General features: G+C 38.3%; 7 protein-coding genes and 1 long non-coding RNA gene across 8 annotated transcripts; 5 read left to right on the top strand and 3 right to left on the bottom strand.

The window, feature by feature from the left end:
- Positions 1 to 29: 29 nt before the first annotated feature.
- On the top strand, positions 30 to 2,312 carry LOC115633855 (serendipity locus protein alpha). Its single transcript, XM_030531347.1, has 7 exons — positions 30 to 165; positions 229 to 399; positions 453 to 737; positions 798 to 1,116; positions 1,181 to 1,912; positions 2,015 to 2,116; positions 2,171 to 2,312. Exons 1-7 carry the CDS (start codon positions 52 to 54, stop codon positions 2,230 to 2,232), a joined length of 1,785 nt encoding a protein of 594 aa, XP_030387207.1. The 5' UTR covers positions 30 to 51; the 3' UTR covers positions 2,233 to 2,312.
- A 167-nt stretch (positions 2,313 to 2,479) lies between these two features.
- On the top strand, positions 2,480 to 5,737 carry LOC115631272. The gene is made up of 3 exons (XM_030527987.1): positions 2,480 to 2,587; positions 2,797 to 3,360; positions 4,443 to 5,737. Exons 1-3 carry the CDS (start codon positions 2,579 to 2,581, stop codon positions 4,554 to 4,556), a joined length of 687 nt encoding a protein of 228 aa, XP_030383847.1. The 5' UTR covers positions 2,480 to 2,578; the 3' UTR covers positions 4,557 to 5,737.
- Positions 5,738 to 6,026, bottom strand: LOC115631294. Its single transcript, XR_003996208.1, has 2 exons — positions 5,901 to 6,026; positions 5,738 to 5,840 (listed from the first exon to the last, which is right to left on the bottom strand). It is a non-coding gene; the product is annotated as an uncharacterized LOC115631294 (long non-coding RNA).
- On the top strand, positions 5,803 to 6,722 carry LOC115631282. The gene is made up of 2 exons (XM_030527999.1): positions 5,803 to 6,163; positions 6,244 to 6,722. The coding sequence occupies exons 1-2, from the start codon at positions 5,866 to 5,868 to the stop codon at positions 6,453 to 6,455; spliced, it is 510 nt and encodes a 169-aa protein (XP_030383859.1). The 5' UTR covers positions 5,803 to 5,865; the 3' UTR covers positions 6,456 to 6,722.
- An 873-nt stretch (positions 6,723 to 7,595) lies between these two features.
- Positions 7,596 to 11,023, bottom strand: LOC115634329 (protein lines). The gene is made up of 2 exons (XM_030531986.1): positions 10,746 to 11,023; positions 7,596 to 10,448 (listed from the first exon to the last, which is right to left on the bottom strand). Exon 2 carries the CDS (start codon positions 10,367 to 10,369, stop codon positions 7,772 to 7,774), a length of 2,598 nt encoding a protein of 865 aa, XP_030387846.1. The 5' UTR covers positions 10,370 to 10,448; positions 10,746 to 11,023; the 3' UTR covers positions 7,596 to 7,771.
- A 497-nt stretch (positions 11,024 to 11,520) lies between these two features.
- On the top strand, positions 11,521 to 14,182 carry LOC115634331 (glucose-6-phosphate isomerase). Its single transcript, XM_030531988.1, has 5 exons — positions 11,521 to 11,992; positions 12,402 to 12,984; positions 13,044 to 13,283; positions 13,347 to 13,875; positions 13,933 to 14,182. The coding sequence occupies exons 1-5, from the start codon at positions 11,859 to 11,861 to the stop codon at positions 14,121 to 14,123; spliced, it is 1,677 nt and encodes a 558-aa protein (XP_030387848.1). The 5' UTR covers positions 11,521 to 11,858; the 3' UTR covers positions 14,124 to 14,182.
- Positions 14,183 to 14,456: 274 nt separating this feature from the next.
- Positions 14,457 to 18,006, bottom strand: LOC115634330 (WD repeat-containing protein 43). Its single transcript, XM_030531987.1, has 7 exons — positions 17,686 to 18,006; positions 17,096 to 17,625; positions 16,557 to 17,039; positions 16,370 to 16,498; positions 16,158 to 16,307; positions 14,819 to 14,913; positions 14,457 to 14,761 (listed from the first exon to the last, which is right to left on the bottom strand). The coding sequence occupies exons 1-7, from the start codon at positions 17,989 to 17,991 to the stop codon at positions 14,541 to 14,543; spliced, it is 1,914 nt and encodes a 637-aa protein (XP_030387847.1). The 5' UTR covers positions 17,992 to 18,006; the 3' UTR covers positions 14,457 to 14,540.
- LOC115634333 lies at positions 15,066 to 16,152 on the top strand. Its single transcript, XM_030531989.1, has one exon. The coding sequence runs from the start codon at positions 15,100 to 15,102 to the stop codon at positions 16,039 to 16,041; it is 942 nt and encodes a 313-aa protein (XP_030387849.1). The 5' UTR covers positions 15,066 to 15,099; the 3' UTR covers positions 16,042 to 16,152.
- Positions 18,007 to 18,521: the final 515 nt, after the last annotated feature.

The raw sequence follows: 18,521 nt of genomic DNA, 5'->3' as shown, positions 1-18,521 counted from the left end.
TCGTACGCGTCAACAAGTAGATTGCTTTGTTTACTTATATTGCACTCAATTATGGAAAATATAAAAAGCGCCAGCATGCGTACCTTAAAGGAGAAATTAAATGCATGCCATTTATTATTAAATGATGGGTGTGCGTATAAAGAAATCAACACCAATTGGCTAAATGTGAGTTAAGGATAGGTACAAGTGCCTCGTTCGCAGATTTATAGACCGCATTTAACCTTACAGAAGTTTTGTGCAAAATTTTTCGATCTTACTAATGCTTTGCACGATTATATGGGACATAATTTGGAAGAGCACGTGGAAATGATCAGTTTATGTCTGACTCAGGTTGTGGTCTGTATAAGATATTTGGAGTGCACTTTCAAGGCTGAAACTGCAAATGGGACAGTTATTCCGGTAAGCATTATTGTTGGTAATTTTTATTGAATAGAATTATAGAATTCTATAAGGCAAGTCGCCAACATTTCCTCGATCGCATGCGATGGTGCCTAGAACGCCTGCGAAGTCTTCACCCATCAGAAGAGCAGTCTTTCTTAAAAATAATGGACTCCACCTTAGATATCCTGACGACATTTAACAGCGATATTAATGAGACTGAGGGCGAGGAAAAGGACTTGCTGTCAATAAGCAAACAAATACGAGGCAATGTAGATTTGATTTTAAGTCACATTTTGGCCTTTGCCAATGTTGCCTTGCAGCAGGATAAGAAAGCTTTGAGTGCTCTCTGTCAAAAGGTGCAGTATAAAAATCAAATATTTATTTTAAGTATGTAACAAAAAATATATTATTCATAGGTTCTACGCGAGTGTGCCGCTTTTCAATCCGAGTGCGAGATTAAAAAAAGTAACCGATCTAATAGAAACCTACGAGCCACATCGCTGGAGCACGCACTCTGTCAACTGGAGGACTATATCAATGAAGCATTGCTGCGCTTGGTGTTCACTTGCTTTCTAGATTTTGATAAATTTTCAATTGAGAAAATGCGCAACGTTTTTCGAAAAATGTCGTCAGATGATTCAATAGCAGATGAAATTATAGCAGATTTTGATGTGAATGTGGATCGCACAACTCAAATAGGAATATTTGCTATAGCGTTTTCGCCAAACTTAAAGAGTAAGTAAAGACCGCTGCACTTTAAATTACAGTATAGTCTCTAAGTATTCATGTTTACATACAGTGAGAACCAAATTCCGCAGCTGTTTGGCGTCATTTGAATCATTAGATACGAGCTTGGTCCCTGCTCTGCAGACTACAGGGTCGGAATTACATTCGGAGTTGTTGGAGCAACATTTCAACGAAGAAGTAAGAAAATTTAAAACTGCTTTGCAGGAGATCATCGATAGTCGCGCTTTTGTCAGCTGCTATTTGGAAATGCTAACCGTCGGGATTATTGCCTCAGAGAAACAGTTTAATAAATCGCAGTTGCAGGACTTGGCACAAATGAGCTGTGCTTTGATCGAGCATTTCCAGTTGCCTATAAATCAAAAGATATTACTTAAAAGTAAACAGGGCGATTACTTTCAGCAGTATCTGCAAATGGTACGTGAGTGTAAGGCAATTCTAATGTGTGCTGCTCAAGTAGAACCACAGCGGATTATTAAGCGGTTTAAAATATTACGCACTGTACTCCGTAAACTACACGACGGCATTGCAACGGACCATCTTGAAAATACCTTTCATACAACTGCAGGAGCAAGTAGGGACAATTTGAGCGTTAACGTAGGCATGCTGGAGTTTATGGGCACGATTCCGTCCACCAGCAGCATTCTATACGACAACAGTCAACGCAGAAAACGAGTTCAAAGACCAATGATTGGAATCAGAAATACATCAACACTCAATAACCTTCATGGTAATGCAGCCCAACTAAATATCACTAAAACCAATAATCATGGCAGTGTGCGTCGACGTAAGTTAAATACAGAGGGTCAGCCCCTCTGATTTCAGGAATTTATTGTTCCGTTTCTTAGCAATGTTAACATATTAGTTATTAACTGTTTCTGTTTTCTAGGAGAAAGCCTTCGTACTGTCTTGTTTAAGCGCCAGAACATGACTGAAAATCCGAAACTTTACAATAGCATTTGTAATGAATCAGCCAGCTTGCAAATTAGTGGTAAATAAACAAAAATTGCCACATTTTCGTAAATAAAACATATTGGTTTTTCAGACATACTCGACCAGCTAACCCATTTGTCATCTGGCTTATCAGTTATTGAACCCAGAACTTAAAAACATTATTTTTACCAGATAGATATAACTTTAAAGTCAAATATTGTATATAAAAAAGAGAGCAGATTCAAAAAATTCAATTTCCGTTCATATGTAAATAAGTATATCCAGTGTCTATTGTGAATGTTAGTATATACATACATACATATGTATGTATGTCTTTAATTGTGTTGGTTGAAGTTTTTGTTTCGGGGCCAATTAAGTGGAAATATGAATCAAAAATGTCATTAAAGTAGGATTAAAATACTTTTTAATAAAATGAGTAGTTTGTTTTGAAAAAGCAACAAGTGAATAAATAATCGCCTGTTAATTGACGGCATATAAAAAGATGTAAAAGTTTGAGGAAATGAAAAAGGTCATGACCTATTTAATTCATGTTACATGAATAATTTGTATAAATATATATAAAAATACCATCTAATATGTATTCACTGCAAATAGTTCAATGTAAACCAAATTAACAAAATCTCTCATTACTCCATATCGATTTTTCAAGGATATTTAAAAAGGAGCTTTTGTTTACACAGTGTGAGTAATTAATTGATGTTTTTGATTTTCTCTCAGGAAATGAAAACACAAATTGAAGAAGCTGAAACTCCAAATGCTGATGACAAACTAAAAATCAGCCCAGACCTTACCTTTGAGCCCAGACAAAATAACAACCACTATGTGGTACCAGTCGGCTTACTCATAGTGCTTGTCACCATATATCTAATGGTAGAAGGATTACAGCTCAACTATAAGCGTTTTTCGGAATCAAGCGTAGCGGCTACAAAGCTGAATACAATTCAAAACGAAGCAATGGCACCCCAAATGCTACCCACGTGCATAGAACTGGACATTTTTACTGAGCAACAGGACGACAAGTCTTTGTCGTTCTCAAATGCCAGGAATCAGTTGATGAAACCTAATCCGCAAAGCAAGGCTACCAAACGTAAAGCACAGAACGGAAATGCAGGAAGTAAACTATCAAAAGTGCCCAGAATGAACAAACAACTAGAGATGAGCAACAAGAAAGATTCCCCTAAGAAAAGCAATACAGCTGAACCCATAATTTATCTTTTTGCTCTCGTCTTTATCTATCTATTACTAAAGGCGGCGTCGGACATCAATCAGCATTACAAATCAGTAAGATTTTATATATGCAATACATGTATACCCATTACTTATGGGTCCAATTTACCAAATGCACTTTTAGTTATATACACATTCCATCTCAGTCTTGACTGAGTTTTATATTTTATGTATACATAGCTCGGGAATTGACTTGTTTAATAAATACATATTTGAGTCTCCACCCATACGCCGGTTAGATATCACATATCACCTGTCCCTTCTGGCTCAATGGAGTTGTGATAAAGCAGTATCAAAAGGTTCGCACATATACCGGCTTCAATGCCTAAAGTATCTGAAGAAGTTCGCGCCTCATGTCTTTAGTCATCTATTATTTTGTGACCAAGTTGTTAGCAAGTTTTTGTATCGAGGTTGTCCGTACGAATGTACTTTCCTTATACCCTTTGGGTAAAGGGTATTAAAAGAACTCCTGGTCTAATTAATTTAGTGTACCTATATCACTATATCAACATAGGACAGATCTTAAATAAAGATTAAAGATTTAGAAAAAACAAGTAGAGAAGCTAAAATCGACTTTGAAATACTTTGTACCTATGTGTGGACTCATAATCACTAACTGGACAGATTATCCGAATTTTAATGAAAAATTCCAAGTATGGGAGAAAATCACTGATTACTGGGGAGAGGGAGGGAAATTCCGAAATACACGTTTTCTGCGTATTCACATAATGCATCTGGGACTAATTTTGTGACCCTAGGTCTTCTAGTCTCTGAAATATATTATACGAATGGAAATCCGGAAATTCCCCATAAGGGTGAAGTCGGGGGGAAAATCAAAAAATAAAACAAACTTGTACAGCGTACACACATAAGGCATCTTGTGCAAAATTTGGTGTCTCTAGCTATTATATACGGGCAAACAGACAGACAGGGCTAGATCGACTCGTCGTGCTGATCAAAAATATATATATTTTGTGGGGTCTGCCACGCCTCCTTCTGCCTGTTAAATTTTTCAGCTTGCGCAAACCTAATATAATCACTCTGGAATTGTTTATTAGTTTGTATTGATTTACCAATAACGACAACTTCCGTTTGTGGACATAACAAATATAACTATATTAATTTCTCTCTTTTAGCAAAACAAAGGTGACAAACGGTTGCGCCGCTGCTCCTTACAATCCTACGCCCAGGCACATAAAGATCGACGGGCGTCCAAAGGTATTTCCCCAAAAAGCTTCCCAAAGTTTTAAGCAACTAAATGTCTGGTTGTTAAAAAATAAAAAGGATCAAAGTAATTCTTTGAGATAAACATAATCTTAATGTATACATACCTAAACATGTACACTTACATTTCTTATCCTTACACATTTCACTGTTTTTTTCTACAACGTACATATGTAATTTTCAGACTACTTTCCAATTGTGTAATTTCCTATTTGTGATAGGTTGGAAAATTTCTTATTTTAGAAAAATTTGCTTGGCATAGGTAAAGAACAGAAAAATATGGCACATAAAATTAGAATAAGTAAATACTTTTTACAAAATAATTATATTGGTGAAAACATTTAGACAAATTTGTATACCCTGTACCCAAACGGTGCAACACACAGAAGAAGGTGTGGCAGACCCCCCAAAGTATGAGAAGACTAGTCGATATCCGTCTGTCCGCCCGTTCGTTAAAAATTTGAGGAATTACGGGAGTTGTTGAAAATTGCGTATACCGGGGGAGTGTGGAGGTGCATTAGAAAAAACCTAAGCTCGTCCTTTTTTCGAGAATATACTATATATGCTTCTGTGTGTTACATACATTCCTTCAAAACTAGTATACTCTTTTACCCTTTGTGTACAGGGAATAAAAAAAGATAATGTTGTGTGAGTGGGTACAGGGGCGGCCCGGCCGACTTTAGAATTCCATTCTTCTTTTTTTTGTTTTTCAGACAAGAAAAATAAATATTCTAGACATCTGTAACATCTGTAAATATTCTAGACATAAACGTTGCTACAATTGTTTCTTTCCATTTTCTGATTATTACCTTGCCATGCCCTTTGCACTATGACACGGAATTTTTCACAATATTTACATCGATAATTCCAACCGTCTACTATATATACAGTCTATGAACGCCAATTAAATAACAATTTTTACTGATTTTAAAGAACAAACTATTGCCTTGAACTCGGCGTTTAAAAAAAAAAAACTGTGAAACTGTACTGATCTCTATATACTTACAATACACATTTTCTGCATTAAACTGCTTTTGGTACGCATTATTCAAACCCTAAATATTGTAAACCTATAGAAAGTAGAATAAACGTTGTTCCAAGGCTTTATCTACATACATAAATATGTGTGACCTATAGATTATATCGTAAAGTATTGTGGCACAAAAATATTGTAAAGTATATCGTAAAATAAAACAACTGTCTGTAATCCTGTGATGATTTAACTAAATACATACATACATACTATATATGTTTATGCATCTGTGTTTTCTTTCTTTCGTTTATTCTCTACGTCTTTCTATCTGCAACATCTATGAGTTAAGCTTCATTTAACACATGCTAAACTATAGATTTTTTCACATAAAACTCACGTTCGTATGCATCAAACTCGAAGATTCTCCATTGCGACGCAGACACAACATATTATCCCCAGCACGTTCCATATCAGTGGATCGATACAAGTACGTAATTAGCGAGGAGCGAGATATAGCAGCAACTAGACACATGCCAACTATTATGAGAAAGCAGACCTCGTTGGGCGATTCAGCAGACACATCCACATCAGCATATATTTCTAGAGCACCAATACGGGAGAACAGCGGACAGGCTTTTGAGGGAGGGGATAAGCCTTTGGGTAAAAATAAAAAATTTGATTTTTTAATGGAAATACATATAACTGCAGCTGCGCCCATTCTTGCGGTTTCTCTTCCATAGAATTTAAGAGATCAATGAGTTTTACTCGCCGTTGTTCAGTACCAGTAAGCATAAACTATCAAACCGTACAGGTGGTGCATCATTCTGGCGCTCATTTGCAGAGAAGGAGTTCCAATATAAACATGGGTAGCCTGACAGGCATGAATCTAGACATGCAGACTAATTCAATACTCGAGACGAAAAGACGCGTACGCATGATCAATCGTCATTGAATGCTATGCCTCATAACTCTTAAAATATCATGGATTACAACCGTCACTAACAAACCTTCCAACGAACATAATATACGAATTTAAAAGAAACTAAAAAAAATATATATACATACAAATGCACCTAATCCCGTTTTACACGGTGTTTTTTTAAACGGTTTTGATTTAACACGGTTTGAAAATTATAAATTTGGTTACACGACGTTATTCCATTTAACACTTTAAACATATGATCGATGTCTTTTTTTACACGACTTTTTCTGGAACCAATCTGCCATGTAAAAACAGAATTAGGTATACATATATACAGTGAAACATAACATATATACAGTGGGCACTCTCTTTGGCGGTCACTTTTTCTAAAACATTCGACCGGTGTATAAATTATTTAAGTATCCCCTTAAGCGAACAAAATTGGGCGACCGTGAGTGTCTGGCCGAGAGAGTTTTCACAGAAATTCCTAATAATATAAGCAATTGATATGTATTATGATCCAACGCCAAATATTCAGATTTATGAACAACCTGATAAGAAGTGAATCAGCAATTAATGCTCCACCTAACTGAACAATAAGACTAAGCGAACCGAATAATAAAAAAAAATTCAAATACTTACATATGAGTATATTGCTCTTAATACTTCTTTTTAATTCATGTATTGTTCAAGTTTTGTTTGTTGTAAAACTTTAACATACAAAGGTATATAAGTAAATATATTTTTTAAACATACAAAATACATTTCTACAAACGTTATGTCATAGTTACTTATTGCATAGCCTATTTAATAATATTTTATAAATGCGTTTTCGCTTGCTTGTGCTGTTTGAACTGTTAAATATTTACATAAGTTGAACACCTAACATCTAGTGGAAGTTAATTTTTCTATAAATTAATATGGTTAAATTAATAACAGGCTTTGAAATATACCATTATGTCTCATGTTATTATTTAATATTAAAGTGAGCTAATTAAGGCAAGATTTTAAACAATCCTTATCTCGTAAATGATAATTATATTAGTATTATTATAATTAATTGTTGAATAATAATCGTTTGATGACCATAAGATAGCTTTTTTATTTCTCAAAAATCGTAAATAAGCAAAAAGCAATCATCAATCAATTGATTATAACAAATAGGTTTTCTTAAGACATCATTTTACAAACTTTTAAGGCATTTTTCACTATTTACTGCTAACTATTCATAAAAATAAAACAATAATAAATTACGTACATTATTTGCATATTTATCAACACTAATTGTAGCTGTTTTGGGGCCAGTTTGCAAAACGTTTTAATAACGCAGTACGGTAAATTATTATTTAGCTAAGTTCATTACCTTCAAAGAGACTTTCGCAGCTTTCCAAAAGACGCAGCACCGGTGATATGTCATAGGGGTATAGATTTGCAGACACCAAACGAGATATTTGAAAACGCAAACGGATTAGTACTCCCATAGCCTCCTGCAGCGTGCTGTTGCCCATCCCAAAGCTATGGCAGCTGTGGACAAATATAGTCCAGTTCATACGAATATATTTGAGAAATCGAAGCAAATAGAGTAGAAAGCAGGTCTCATTGCTAACGAGCAAATCCAGCAACAGGTCTGAACTGTTCGATGTCATTTTTAGAAATTCTAGGAATGTATATACAGGATTTAGAATGGCGACCAACTCCGGAAATGCATTATTGCGAAACGATATGCCCGAGGTGACATCCAGTGTACAGACCATCGCTTCGATTAAATGGTCGTCCTGATCATCGAACAGATGTATGAGAATTTTGCTAAAGTGGCTTCTTGGATGGAACTCAAGTGTTTGCTTTATAAACGTTTCAAGTTTGCTAAGTACATCGCGTATGGAGCGCTCAATTAGCAGCATATCTTGAAATGCATCGTAGTCGCTAGAATCGATGGATGAATCCGATGAATCGCTGCGTATTTCTTTAACAGTAACCGCAATTGATTTCAGCACCAAGAGCACCATTTTCTGCAGCATCGTCTTATCCATTTCGATGAGATCCAACGGTGCACCGCCAGCGGCTTCCGCTTGTGTAGTTGTAGACATGGTACCATACACATAGGTAATAGGCAAACCATTATAACCTATTAAGCCAACATTATTTTCGGGCTGGTGTCGCGGCAACGATTCCAGTATACGAAAGTCACGCACGTGTCGCACAATCTGATGAGCTAACTTGCATGTCTCCTCGGGCAGCGTGTCCTGCAGCGCCAGAGTGGAGCCATAGCATAGTGCTTCGTTAAACAAGCAAAGCATTTGCTTGTAAACAGTACATGGCAAGCTCTGGCTAAGCAGCAGCTCAAATTTGTCCAGTTGCGCATAGTAGGGACGTGTCTCATCTATAGAGAGATTCGCTTTCACCGATATAATATTTTCCCATAGCTGTAGAAAATTAAGCACACAATGCTCCGCAGCATCGTGACACGCTGTGGACATTAGCCCAGACATGTTCTTCACCAGCGTGGGCCATTTGTGCTCCAGTTTTTGTATAGTAATGCACTTCAGATGTGTCGTATCAAAGCTCTCCGAGTCGGTAAGCGTAACAACATGGCAGCCATTGGGTAGGTAAGCAGTTGTTACGCTGCTACCGCTAGCAGCCGTGGTAGTCCTCGGTTCTTCATCGTTTTGGTGGCCTTCGTGCTCATTCGCATCTTCGCGAAATTGCAATGCAAAATAGTTGGTCGCCAACGATTGTTCCTGCACTGGAAAGTGCATATAGCTTATAGATGCTTCTGATGCCAGTGCGGAAACTGTCTGGGTGTTATTGCTACTACTGCTGCCAGCTGCTCCAGTGTAGTCATCCTCCAATGGATGTAACTCTACGTCTTTCCATTCCACAATTCGTTTAATGATATCTAAACTAAAGTGTATTCTCTGGACTGCCGTTTGATCGAGGCGCTCAAAGTTAAACAGCTGGTCGACGATCTTCTGCAGCCATTCATCATTAAGCTCCTGCTTGGCAATAACCAGAAAGGCAGCCAACACACGCCCTGCCAAAAATTGCACATAGGCATTGTTATAGCCTGCCAGCACTATGATCTCATCTATGAGCTTATGATCATCGCGTATAAGCGCATCACATACGTCCATGATACGCGTACAGATAAAACCCTTCGAATTTTGCTTTAAATATATGTCGAAAAGTAGCTGAAGATTGGAGAGAAACTGCAACAGCTTGTTTGTGGGCCACTCGCGCAAGTAGGCAATGCGTTTTTGCCCACTAGCGTCAATTGAGTAGTGGGATTGGAAAGGTTTGCGCAGTGTACGCTCTGAAACGCCACACAGACATTGGCGCGTTAGAGATTGCTCAAATTCCAGCATGTCATCAATAGCGTTTGTCAGAGACGTTGAGGAGCAAGTACTGCTGTTGCTGTCGTTGGCTGTCACGGCTGCTGTTGCTGCTTCTTTCGTTGCTATCAATAAATCTGGCAATTTTGCAGCACGATCTACTTCATCCTTGGCTTTCGTAGTAGCGGTTTCACTGTTGGTCACTGCTTGTGGCAAGATTTTGTTGACTAAATTTTGTACACTAAGAAGCTGAGCATACGACGCCGCACGGGAGCTACACGGTGTTGTTGTGGGTGAATTGTTACTGCTGCTTGGAGTTGATAGCGAAAGTGTGGAAGACGATGACGAAGAGGAGCACAAATGATGATTCTTATTGTTGCCATTTGCATCAATGGTATCACCAGCACCACGCGTGTCAATAATGTCCGGCGGCGGAGGAAGTGGTGGCGAAGTTTTTGTGCTAATTTTTATTTGTTTGTCGATTTTCTGCCGCTTTGTTTGCGGCTGTTCATTATGATGCAAGGGAATACTACTGGCGACCGAAGAGCATGGACAGTTATCTGCGATTCCATTGCTACTGTTGGTGCTGCTGCTATTGCCAGTGGTGGCGTCCATTGTGTATACGTGCGTTGAGATTGAGTGACGTACCCGACGCCTTTCGCTTTGTTTTCTATTTGTTGTTCAAATGAGTGCGCTGCAAAAAGTATCCGTTACGTTAATTTACCAAATAAAAAATATCTTTTAAGTTCATATATTAAATAAGAATTAAAAACAAAAACAGTGCATGCCGTCTCGTGTTGCACTGCCCAAGCCAGAGTCAGCTACCGTGCTACGCACATACAAGGTTACGTGTGCAGCTTCTGGGCTACGTTTTGAACTGTTTCGCTCTTTACAACGCGGCTTGGCCTGACTCGAGTTTTATTTTTTTCATTTTAATTTTGTATTTATTTATTAAACAACAATTCGTTGTTTTAAGTATTTGACTATTTACCTTTGTGGTGTTTGCATTAGTTTCACTTCACTATCGTAGTTTGTTTGCAATGCAACACTGCCGCAGTTTACGCTAAAGTTATTCTGCACATTTTTTAAATGCTGCATAATTCCCAATTTCTGCGTTTAACGGTTTCATGATTTTGGTTGTGTCACGCATCTAGTTTAATAATATGAAAAATAATAATCCTGCCCTTAATTGTGAGCGAACGCGTCGGCCATCTTTGCCCGTTGTCATCGAATTTGTCATCGAAAACGCGACGGACTAAATTATTTTGTTATCGGAACTAGACTGCGCTGACACTGGTGGAATGCTGTTTTCAATATCTCTGAATATTATGTATTATCACGAGACCGTTATAGGTAAAAAGTATACTCTCTATAACACCGATGAATCTTTTCTATTTTGGCTTGTTCATATAATAAAGTGAACCAAACTCATCAATATATAATATTCCGGTAAGTTCACCAAAAAGAGCGGTACTATGCATTAATTGGACCCATGCGAGTGGAATAAATGAATAAATTGAAGAAAATTGTTAGTGAAATGGAATTTTGCTACTATCTCGGAGGGAACTATGTACATTTCAAATAAAACTTGCAACACTTGGCAATACTGAAGCTGCAAAAGGCGTTGCCATACTAATTTTGACAAAAAAACAAAAATATTCAATAAACAAATTGGTACTAAATAAAGCACATATAACTGAAATCAACTTTGGCAAGAAATTCAAAATTAACCGTCTGCATTACCCGGCTTTACCATATCAAAACAAATACAGTAACCACGTGGCAACGCAGCTGCGTGTTTTTCATTTGACATTGAAAGTAGAGCAATAACAACAACAGCTATCATTCCAGCGGCTCTTTAGCACCCATACGAAAAGGACGTTGTCGTTGGAATTACGGTTTAGTACTCAAAATCTTCCACAACGGCGAGCTTGTGGTATTCTATTCCGGGCCGTGCCCCATTATTTAAAAGTCTGTGCCGTTTAAATGCAGGGACACTAACTGTGCTTAGGTAACTTGTTGTGAAAGTGATTTAAAGTGCAATTTGTGCTATTTTCCTAATCAATTTTCGTGAGCGTGTGCTAATTAAAACTTCCTAAGAACAATGGCTGGTACGCTTCCTCCGTTAAATACAGAGCCGGTGTTTAAGAAAATCCAAGAATACTACAATGCTCATAGTCAGGAGCTTGTCATTAAGGATCTGTTCGTGAAAGACCCCAAGCGATTCCTAAAATACAGGTGAGAAAGACTCGGTGGGAGGTTTTGTGTGTTTTTATAGTACATACGTATGTACATATATGTATGTGGATGGCTTCACAAGCGCGTTCGAATTCCATTATTCTGTATCTGCTGATGAATTGGTGAAAATTTTGATTTGCTCCGAAATATAGTTATGTATGCAAACATACATATATATATGTACCATGCCCATAGTCCTCATACATATTTATATCGTTAAGTTGTAATATTCATATACCACCATAAAAGAGGCGTCAACCAACACCAACTCAATAATTGTCCTTGCGTAAGGTCAAAATACTTTTTGTGCGCGTATCATTGATGTGCAATTGACCCCTGCTTAAGGTTAAATGCCTTTCGAATTTACAATTACCTTGTTTACATTTGTTGTTTTGTATGTGATTGTCAGCTTGCGGTTGTCCACACCCAAAGATGGTGAAATATTGCTTGATTACTCCAAGAACCGCGTAAACGAGGATGTGTGGCCCATGTTGTTGGAACTGGCGCGTGTACGGCGAGTCGCTGAGGCTCGTGATGCAATGTTTTGTGGTCAACACATAAATATAACGGAGAACAGGGCTGTTCTCCATACTGCGCTGCGTAACCGTAGCCTGGACCCTGTGTTGCTGGATAATAAGGATGTGATGCCCGATGTGCGCGCTGAATTAGCGCACATGAAGGAGTTCACCAATCAAGTTATCTCCGGCGTGTGGCGAGGCTGCACTGGCAAGCAAATTACCGATGTGGTCAATATTGGCATTGGTGGATCCGACTTAGGACCTTTGATGGTGACCGAATCGTTAAAGCCTTACGGAAAAGGTCTGCATTCGCATTTTGTTTCCAACATTGATGGCACACACATGGCTGAAGTGCTTAAAAAGGTGTGCTATGAGACCACACTCTTCATCATTGCGTCAAAGACATTCACCACGCAGGAAACAATCACGAATGCTACATCAGCCAAGACTTGGCTTCTGGAGCATGCCAAAGATGTGAGCAAATTATTTTTCTAATTGCTAAATATTTATTCAAATTAATGTTTTTCCCTCAGGAGGAGGCGGTGGCAAAGCATTTTGTAGCACTGTCCACAAACAAGGAGAAGGTGACGGCCTTTGGCATCGACAGTAAGAACATGTTTGGTTTCTGGGATTGGGTTGGCGGACGCTATTCCTTGTGGTCGGCAATTGGCTTGTCCATTTGCTTGTCCATTGGATTTGAGAATTTCGAGCAGCTTCTTGATGGTGCCTACTGGATGGATAATCATTTTAGATCGGCGCCTTTTGAGAAGAATGTTTGTAGAAGCCATAATAGTTAATGTTCTAAAAATAACCAATTTGTCGTTCCTCCTTCGTAGGCACCTGTTATTTTAGCTTTACTTGGTGTCTGGTACTCAAACTTCTATAAGGCCGAGACACACGCGCTCCTGCCGTATGACCAGTACTTGCATCGTTTCGCCGCTTATTTCCAGCAGGGCGATATGGAAAGCAATGGAAAATTTGTTAGCAAGTCGGGAAAGCCAGTAGAATACAGCACTGGACCGATTGTTTGGGGCGAACCGGGCACGAATGGTCAGCATGCTTTCTATCAGCTAATTCATCAGGGCACTCGCCTGATTCCGTGCGACTTTATTGCGCCTGCGCAAACGCATAATCCCATTGCCAATGGAAAGCACCATAAGATATTGCTATCAAATTTCCTCGCACAGACAGAGGCCCTGATGGCAGGCAAGACGTCGGATCAGGCACGTGAAGAGCTGACCAAGGCCGGCCTGTGTGGCAATGAATTAGAGAATATCTTACCCCACAAAATATTCACTGGCAATCGGCCCACGAACTCGATTGTTTGCAAGAAAATTTCGCCATTTACTTTGGGCGCATTAATTGGTATTTAATTGACAATTTAAACCTACTATTTTTTAAATGAATTTTTTTTCATTGCAGCACTCTATGAGCACAAGATCTTTGTCCAAGGCATTATCTGGGACATCAATTCATTCGATCAGTGGGGCGTCGAATTGGGAAAACAATTGGCTAAGGCCATCGAACCAGAGCTAGACAATTGCGATGAAATTTCATCCCACGATTCATCGACGAATGGATTAATTAATTTCATTAAAGCTAACTGGAAGTAGAATGCTGGCTTTTAAGTTTTGCAGAATGATATAAAAATATATATTTAAATATGTTCGTATGCTTTGCCTATTAGGTGTTGTATTTCTTAGAATTTCATTGCCACAAACATATATTTCATGAACACTTGAAGGGCCCAGTCAGACCAGCAGAAATGAGTTCATAGCACAAAATTATAAAATATGTGCACATATGCAAAATTAGGTGTTTTTGTTTAAAACTCTGGTTAAATCCCAGAACTAATTAATTAATTATTATTATTGGCATCAAATTGTTGTTGTTAAAAGTAGATCTTATTCACATACAGTGCATGAAATTAAATGGATACCATTTTATTTGAAATTTAATCAAAATTATTTTATTTCGGGAAAGCAACTCTTAGTCAAATATATAGTTTGCATAAATCAATTACAGGTTTTCTAAGCAGGGGATTCGTCAGAGTCTGTATTGCTTACTTGATCGGAATCTTTGTCATCATCATCAGAATTATCTGAATCTTGTGTTAACGCTATATTATCATCATCTACAGCCATATCCTCGTCGGACACAGCATCGTTCCCATTGCTGTTGTGTTCCTCCAAGTCGCTCCAATTCTTTTCAATGTCAGAGTCATCGATTGCCGTTGGTGGTGTATCATTCACTGAAAAAGTCATTTTATTTACAAATTTGAGATTAAATTATGGATGAATATCTTTACCTTCATCATTTACAATTAGAGCGTTCCTGTCATTCAGATGTGTATTAAGATTGCGTCCCATTTGGTTTATAATTAAATTAACCCGTCCAGTGACTCTAAAAATTAGAATTATTATTAATGGAAAGATTTCAAATAATTCGAAAAGCTTTACAAATCAGAACACACAAATTTTAATTTAAATTGTATACAAAAAATTCCTTAAATTTTCATTCACTATTCAAATAATCTTATATAAAATGGACCCGCCGCCAAACTTTATATTTAACGAGCGCCAATCTCATATGTATGAGGAGCACGAGCATTCAGATGACGATGATTCAGATATAATAAGCCAGACCTTAACGGTTCGGAAAAACCCGATGGCTAAGAATAGGAACCTGGATCATTTACTTACAGCCAAGGAAGAATTTCACGTAGCGCCCATAAATGAAAAAGATAGCGTCACCGAGTCTATGGAGTTTTGCAAGAAGCCATCGTGCACAGATGCAGATATTCAATGTGTTGTTGATCTAGTTAATGCTACCATATGCGAAGCGAGAGCGATAATTGATTCGGATCCACGAGGTCTATTTTGTTACAAGTATACGGAGATGCAACCGGGTCGGAGTCGTAGTACAGCCTCGGCCGCAGTTGATGTGCTTATAACAAAACATTCTCTTGCAAACTCTGAAGAAAAACCCAAGACTATTGCCACATTTAACGTATATACGGAATCAGTAACCACAACAAGTGCCTACGGTCATCATTGGCTGACCATAGATGAATTCCAGTACAGCAACATAACCAGTCAGATTCGCAACTTCATTGGAGAGTGGAAGCTTTCACCCAATACTATGTGTGTGGTTCTTAGCAATACACGGCGTCAGGAGGTGCCAATTAAGGGAACCATTTATTTTGTAGATGCACACTTCTCACGACCGACACCACGTTGCCCCAATCCACTGGCCGTCGCCAAGGTACGATTTATGGTTAGTGTTTCAAATGTAATGCAAAGACATTATCCTGTTATGGTTACATATCGTTTTGAGGGTCATAACACGTTGTACTATGCCTTGGGTCCCCGTGCTTTTAATTCTACGACATTTCAACGTTTCTTTATTGATACGATTCTGCACAAGAAGCTTAGTTTTTACGCTGAGATCTGTGAATGCCGGCATGGGACTCTCGAGAAACCTAAGCATAATGTGAAACCCAAGACCAAAAAGCGGAGTGCAGTCTTATAAATTAATTGAAATAATTACAATAATCTGTTTTCGTCTCTGTTTGAGTGAAGAAAATATAACCGGTGTCGCCTGAATGTAGACTGTATAAATAAATGTTCATTTAAAAAAGTACTCACTGTAGCGCTTCTGTCAGACAATGCAAACGTTGTTCAGCCACACCCAAACATACTCCCAATTTTTCACGTAATTCTTCCCTATCTTCGGACATCAAGACGCTAGTATGTGTGGATACTAAAACCTTTAGCCATCGTAGGGCACAAGCAACGCTGCAAGTTCAGTTTTAATTAAATTGTATGTTTTTGGATCGACATTTTTAATATGGCCTTACTCTCTGTGCTTCCCCTGCATCAGACGCGATAGTTCATAGATCAAGGGATTCACATACTCCAGAGGCAAACGTTCCAATGTCAGCTTAATTATCTTGACAATATTATTCTTAAGAACTGCTGCTAATAGACTAGAAAATTAAATTTTATTTAATGCAACGGTCACTTTTGTTAATAGAAATATCTTACGTTTGATCATTGCTGTGCAGTGCCTGCATCAAAAGTTGTGTTTTGCTCTCCGCCCGAACTTCGCCTTCACCTGCCGACCCTGGTATTTTCAGTGTTTCCAATCGTGCCTCGAGTGGCACCTCGTTTTGTACTTTTTTCTTTGAGACTGGCAGGGCGCTATTATATTCCACCAATTTCTTGTGAATAATAGGTTCCGGTGTCTTTAGTGTAGTTTCGGTGTTTGCCTTTTTCTTACGCTGCGTTTTGGTAACAAGCTTCTTGGGATCGGTGCGTACAATAACGTTTAACTTTTCGGCATAGTTTGGTGTAAAGCGTTCGAAACGCAATATGCTTCGGCTTCCATAGCCAAAGAGTATCTCATGCGAGCGATTGGCATCATGGACAAAGTGAGCAGCAATGGCATGTATAGGTTCTACAATATCCGCTCCATCAGAGGCGATTTGTAGAGATACCTTCGGCTTAATGAATTTCGAGACACTTAAACTGCAACACAAAACGCTTTAGCAATAGAAAACTTGTCATATAAGCACAACTTGTACCTGTCTTCATTTAATAGGTAGATGTGTATGTTACCATTGCGTGTAACGCTGGCAATTCGTATTTGTTCGTCAGTTCGAACTTCAATGGCTACAGAATACGCCAAATCCTCCATGAGCAGGGTGCAAGTGGATGACTTGTTACGTCCATTTTTTTCAATTTTCCAGAAGCAAATAACGCGTTCCATTTTTGCTGTGGTAATTACATATTCATCGCCACCTACGGTTGCACAACTTGTCATTGTATTGATTTCTGTTGTGTGTCCAGTAAAAGTTTCCAACAATTCCTTTGTATCAATATCATAAATCTTTATCTGGCGCGATCCAACCGCTATTGCTCGGCTTTGCGGCAAGTACACCAAATTATGCGGTTTTTCGGGACCAACGTCCCAACTATTTATACAGCGCTCTTCAGCCAATGACCAGACAAGAACTCTACAGTCTTGACCCACTGTGTAAAGAAGACCAGCCTTGTCATAGACAATGGATTTTACTAATCCATCGTGGCCTTCGCCTCTCAGCGTGCGCTCAATCTACAAAAAATGCAGTTACAATAAAGCAATTTGTGTTCAGTGAATGTGATTAAAATTCACCTTGCCCTCAGCCAGAGAATACAGACTCACTGTTCCCTTGAATGTGCCAAGTGCTATGTAAAGCTTATCTTCTTCAGCTGCCTGTATTTTGGGCGATTTCATAGATGGTTTTTTTGAGGGAGCCGCGACAGTTACCCACGTTAGTGCATTGCATGGGCCTGTCAGATGGAAATTTGGAGTGTACTCCTGCTTTAACAGATTCGTCTCGGTATCCCATATTCGCAATATGCCCTGTTCATCGATTAATGTAAACAGTTTACCACCGTAGGGAGAAAACTCCAACACGTGCTTCTTCGCCAACGACATCGCGCTTTCCTTTTGGCATAAGAACCAAACCAGTGCTAGGGATGTACAAAAACATCGATGTATCGAGCATCGACGATTTTTTTTACCAAGATTCATGGATGTTTTCCGATGGTTTTTTGCTAACGATGCATCTTCGATCCATCGATGTTGGTCCAAACATCGAATATTCTTCATGTTTTTTTGGGCGGTCACATTTCTTTGTGTGGTTTACCGAAGAAGGTATATTTGTATTATAAATTATTTGATGTTTTCATTAAAATGTGTATTTTGTAATATAAACTTTAGGATATAATCAGTTTTTTAAGTAAGCCATACAAGTTCATCAAAAGTCAATATTCCGAGTACTTTTTTGATTAGCAGCATTAAGTAAAATACTATGACAGTCTCTCTTGATATATAAAAATTTTTTATTTCAAACATCTTTGTTGATTTTCTCCCTAATAATAGCTTTTTTCTATGGAAAGTAAATTTTTTAAAACATCGATGCATCGATTTTTTATAAAGAGACATCGATGTACATCAACATCTAT

The sequence above is a fragment of the Scaptodrosophila lebanonensis genome, unplaced genomic scaffold (genome assembly GCF_003285725.1).
Source record: "Scaptodrosophila lebanonensis strain 11010-0011.00,11010-0021.00 unplaced genomic scaffold, SlebRS2 tig00000001-arrow-pilon, whole genome shotgun sequence".
Classification (NCBI taxonomy): Eukaryota; Metazoa; Arthropoda; class Insecta; order Diptera; family Drosophilidae; genus Scaptodrosophila; species Scaptodrosophila lebanonensis.
Note: the sequence above shows the minus strand (reverse complement) of the source record. Positions and strands in the feature narration are given on the sequence as shown.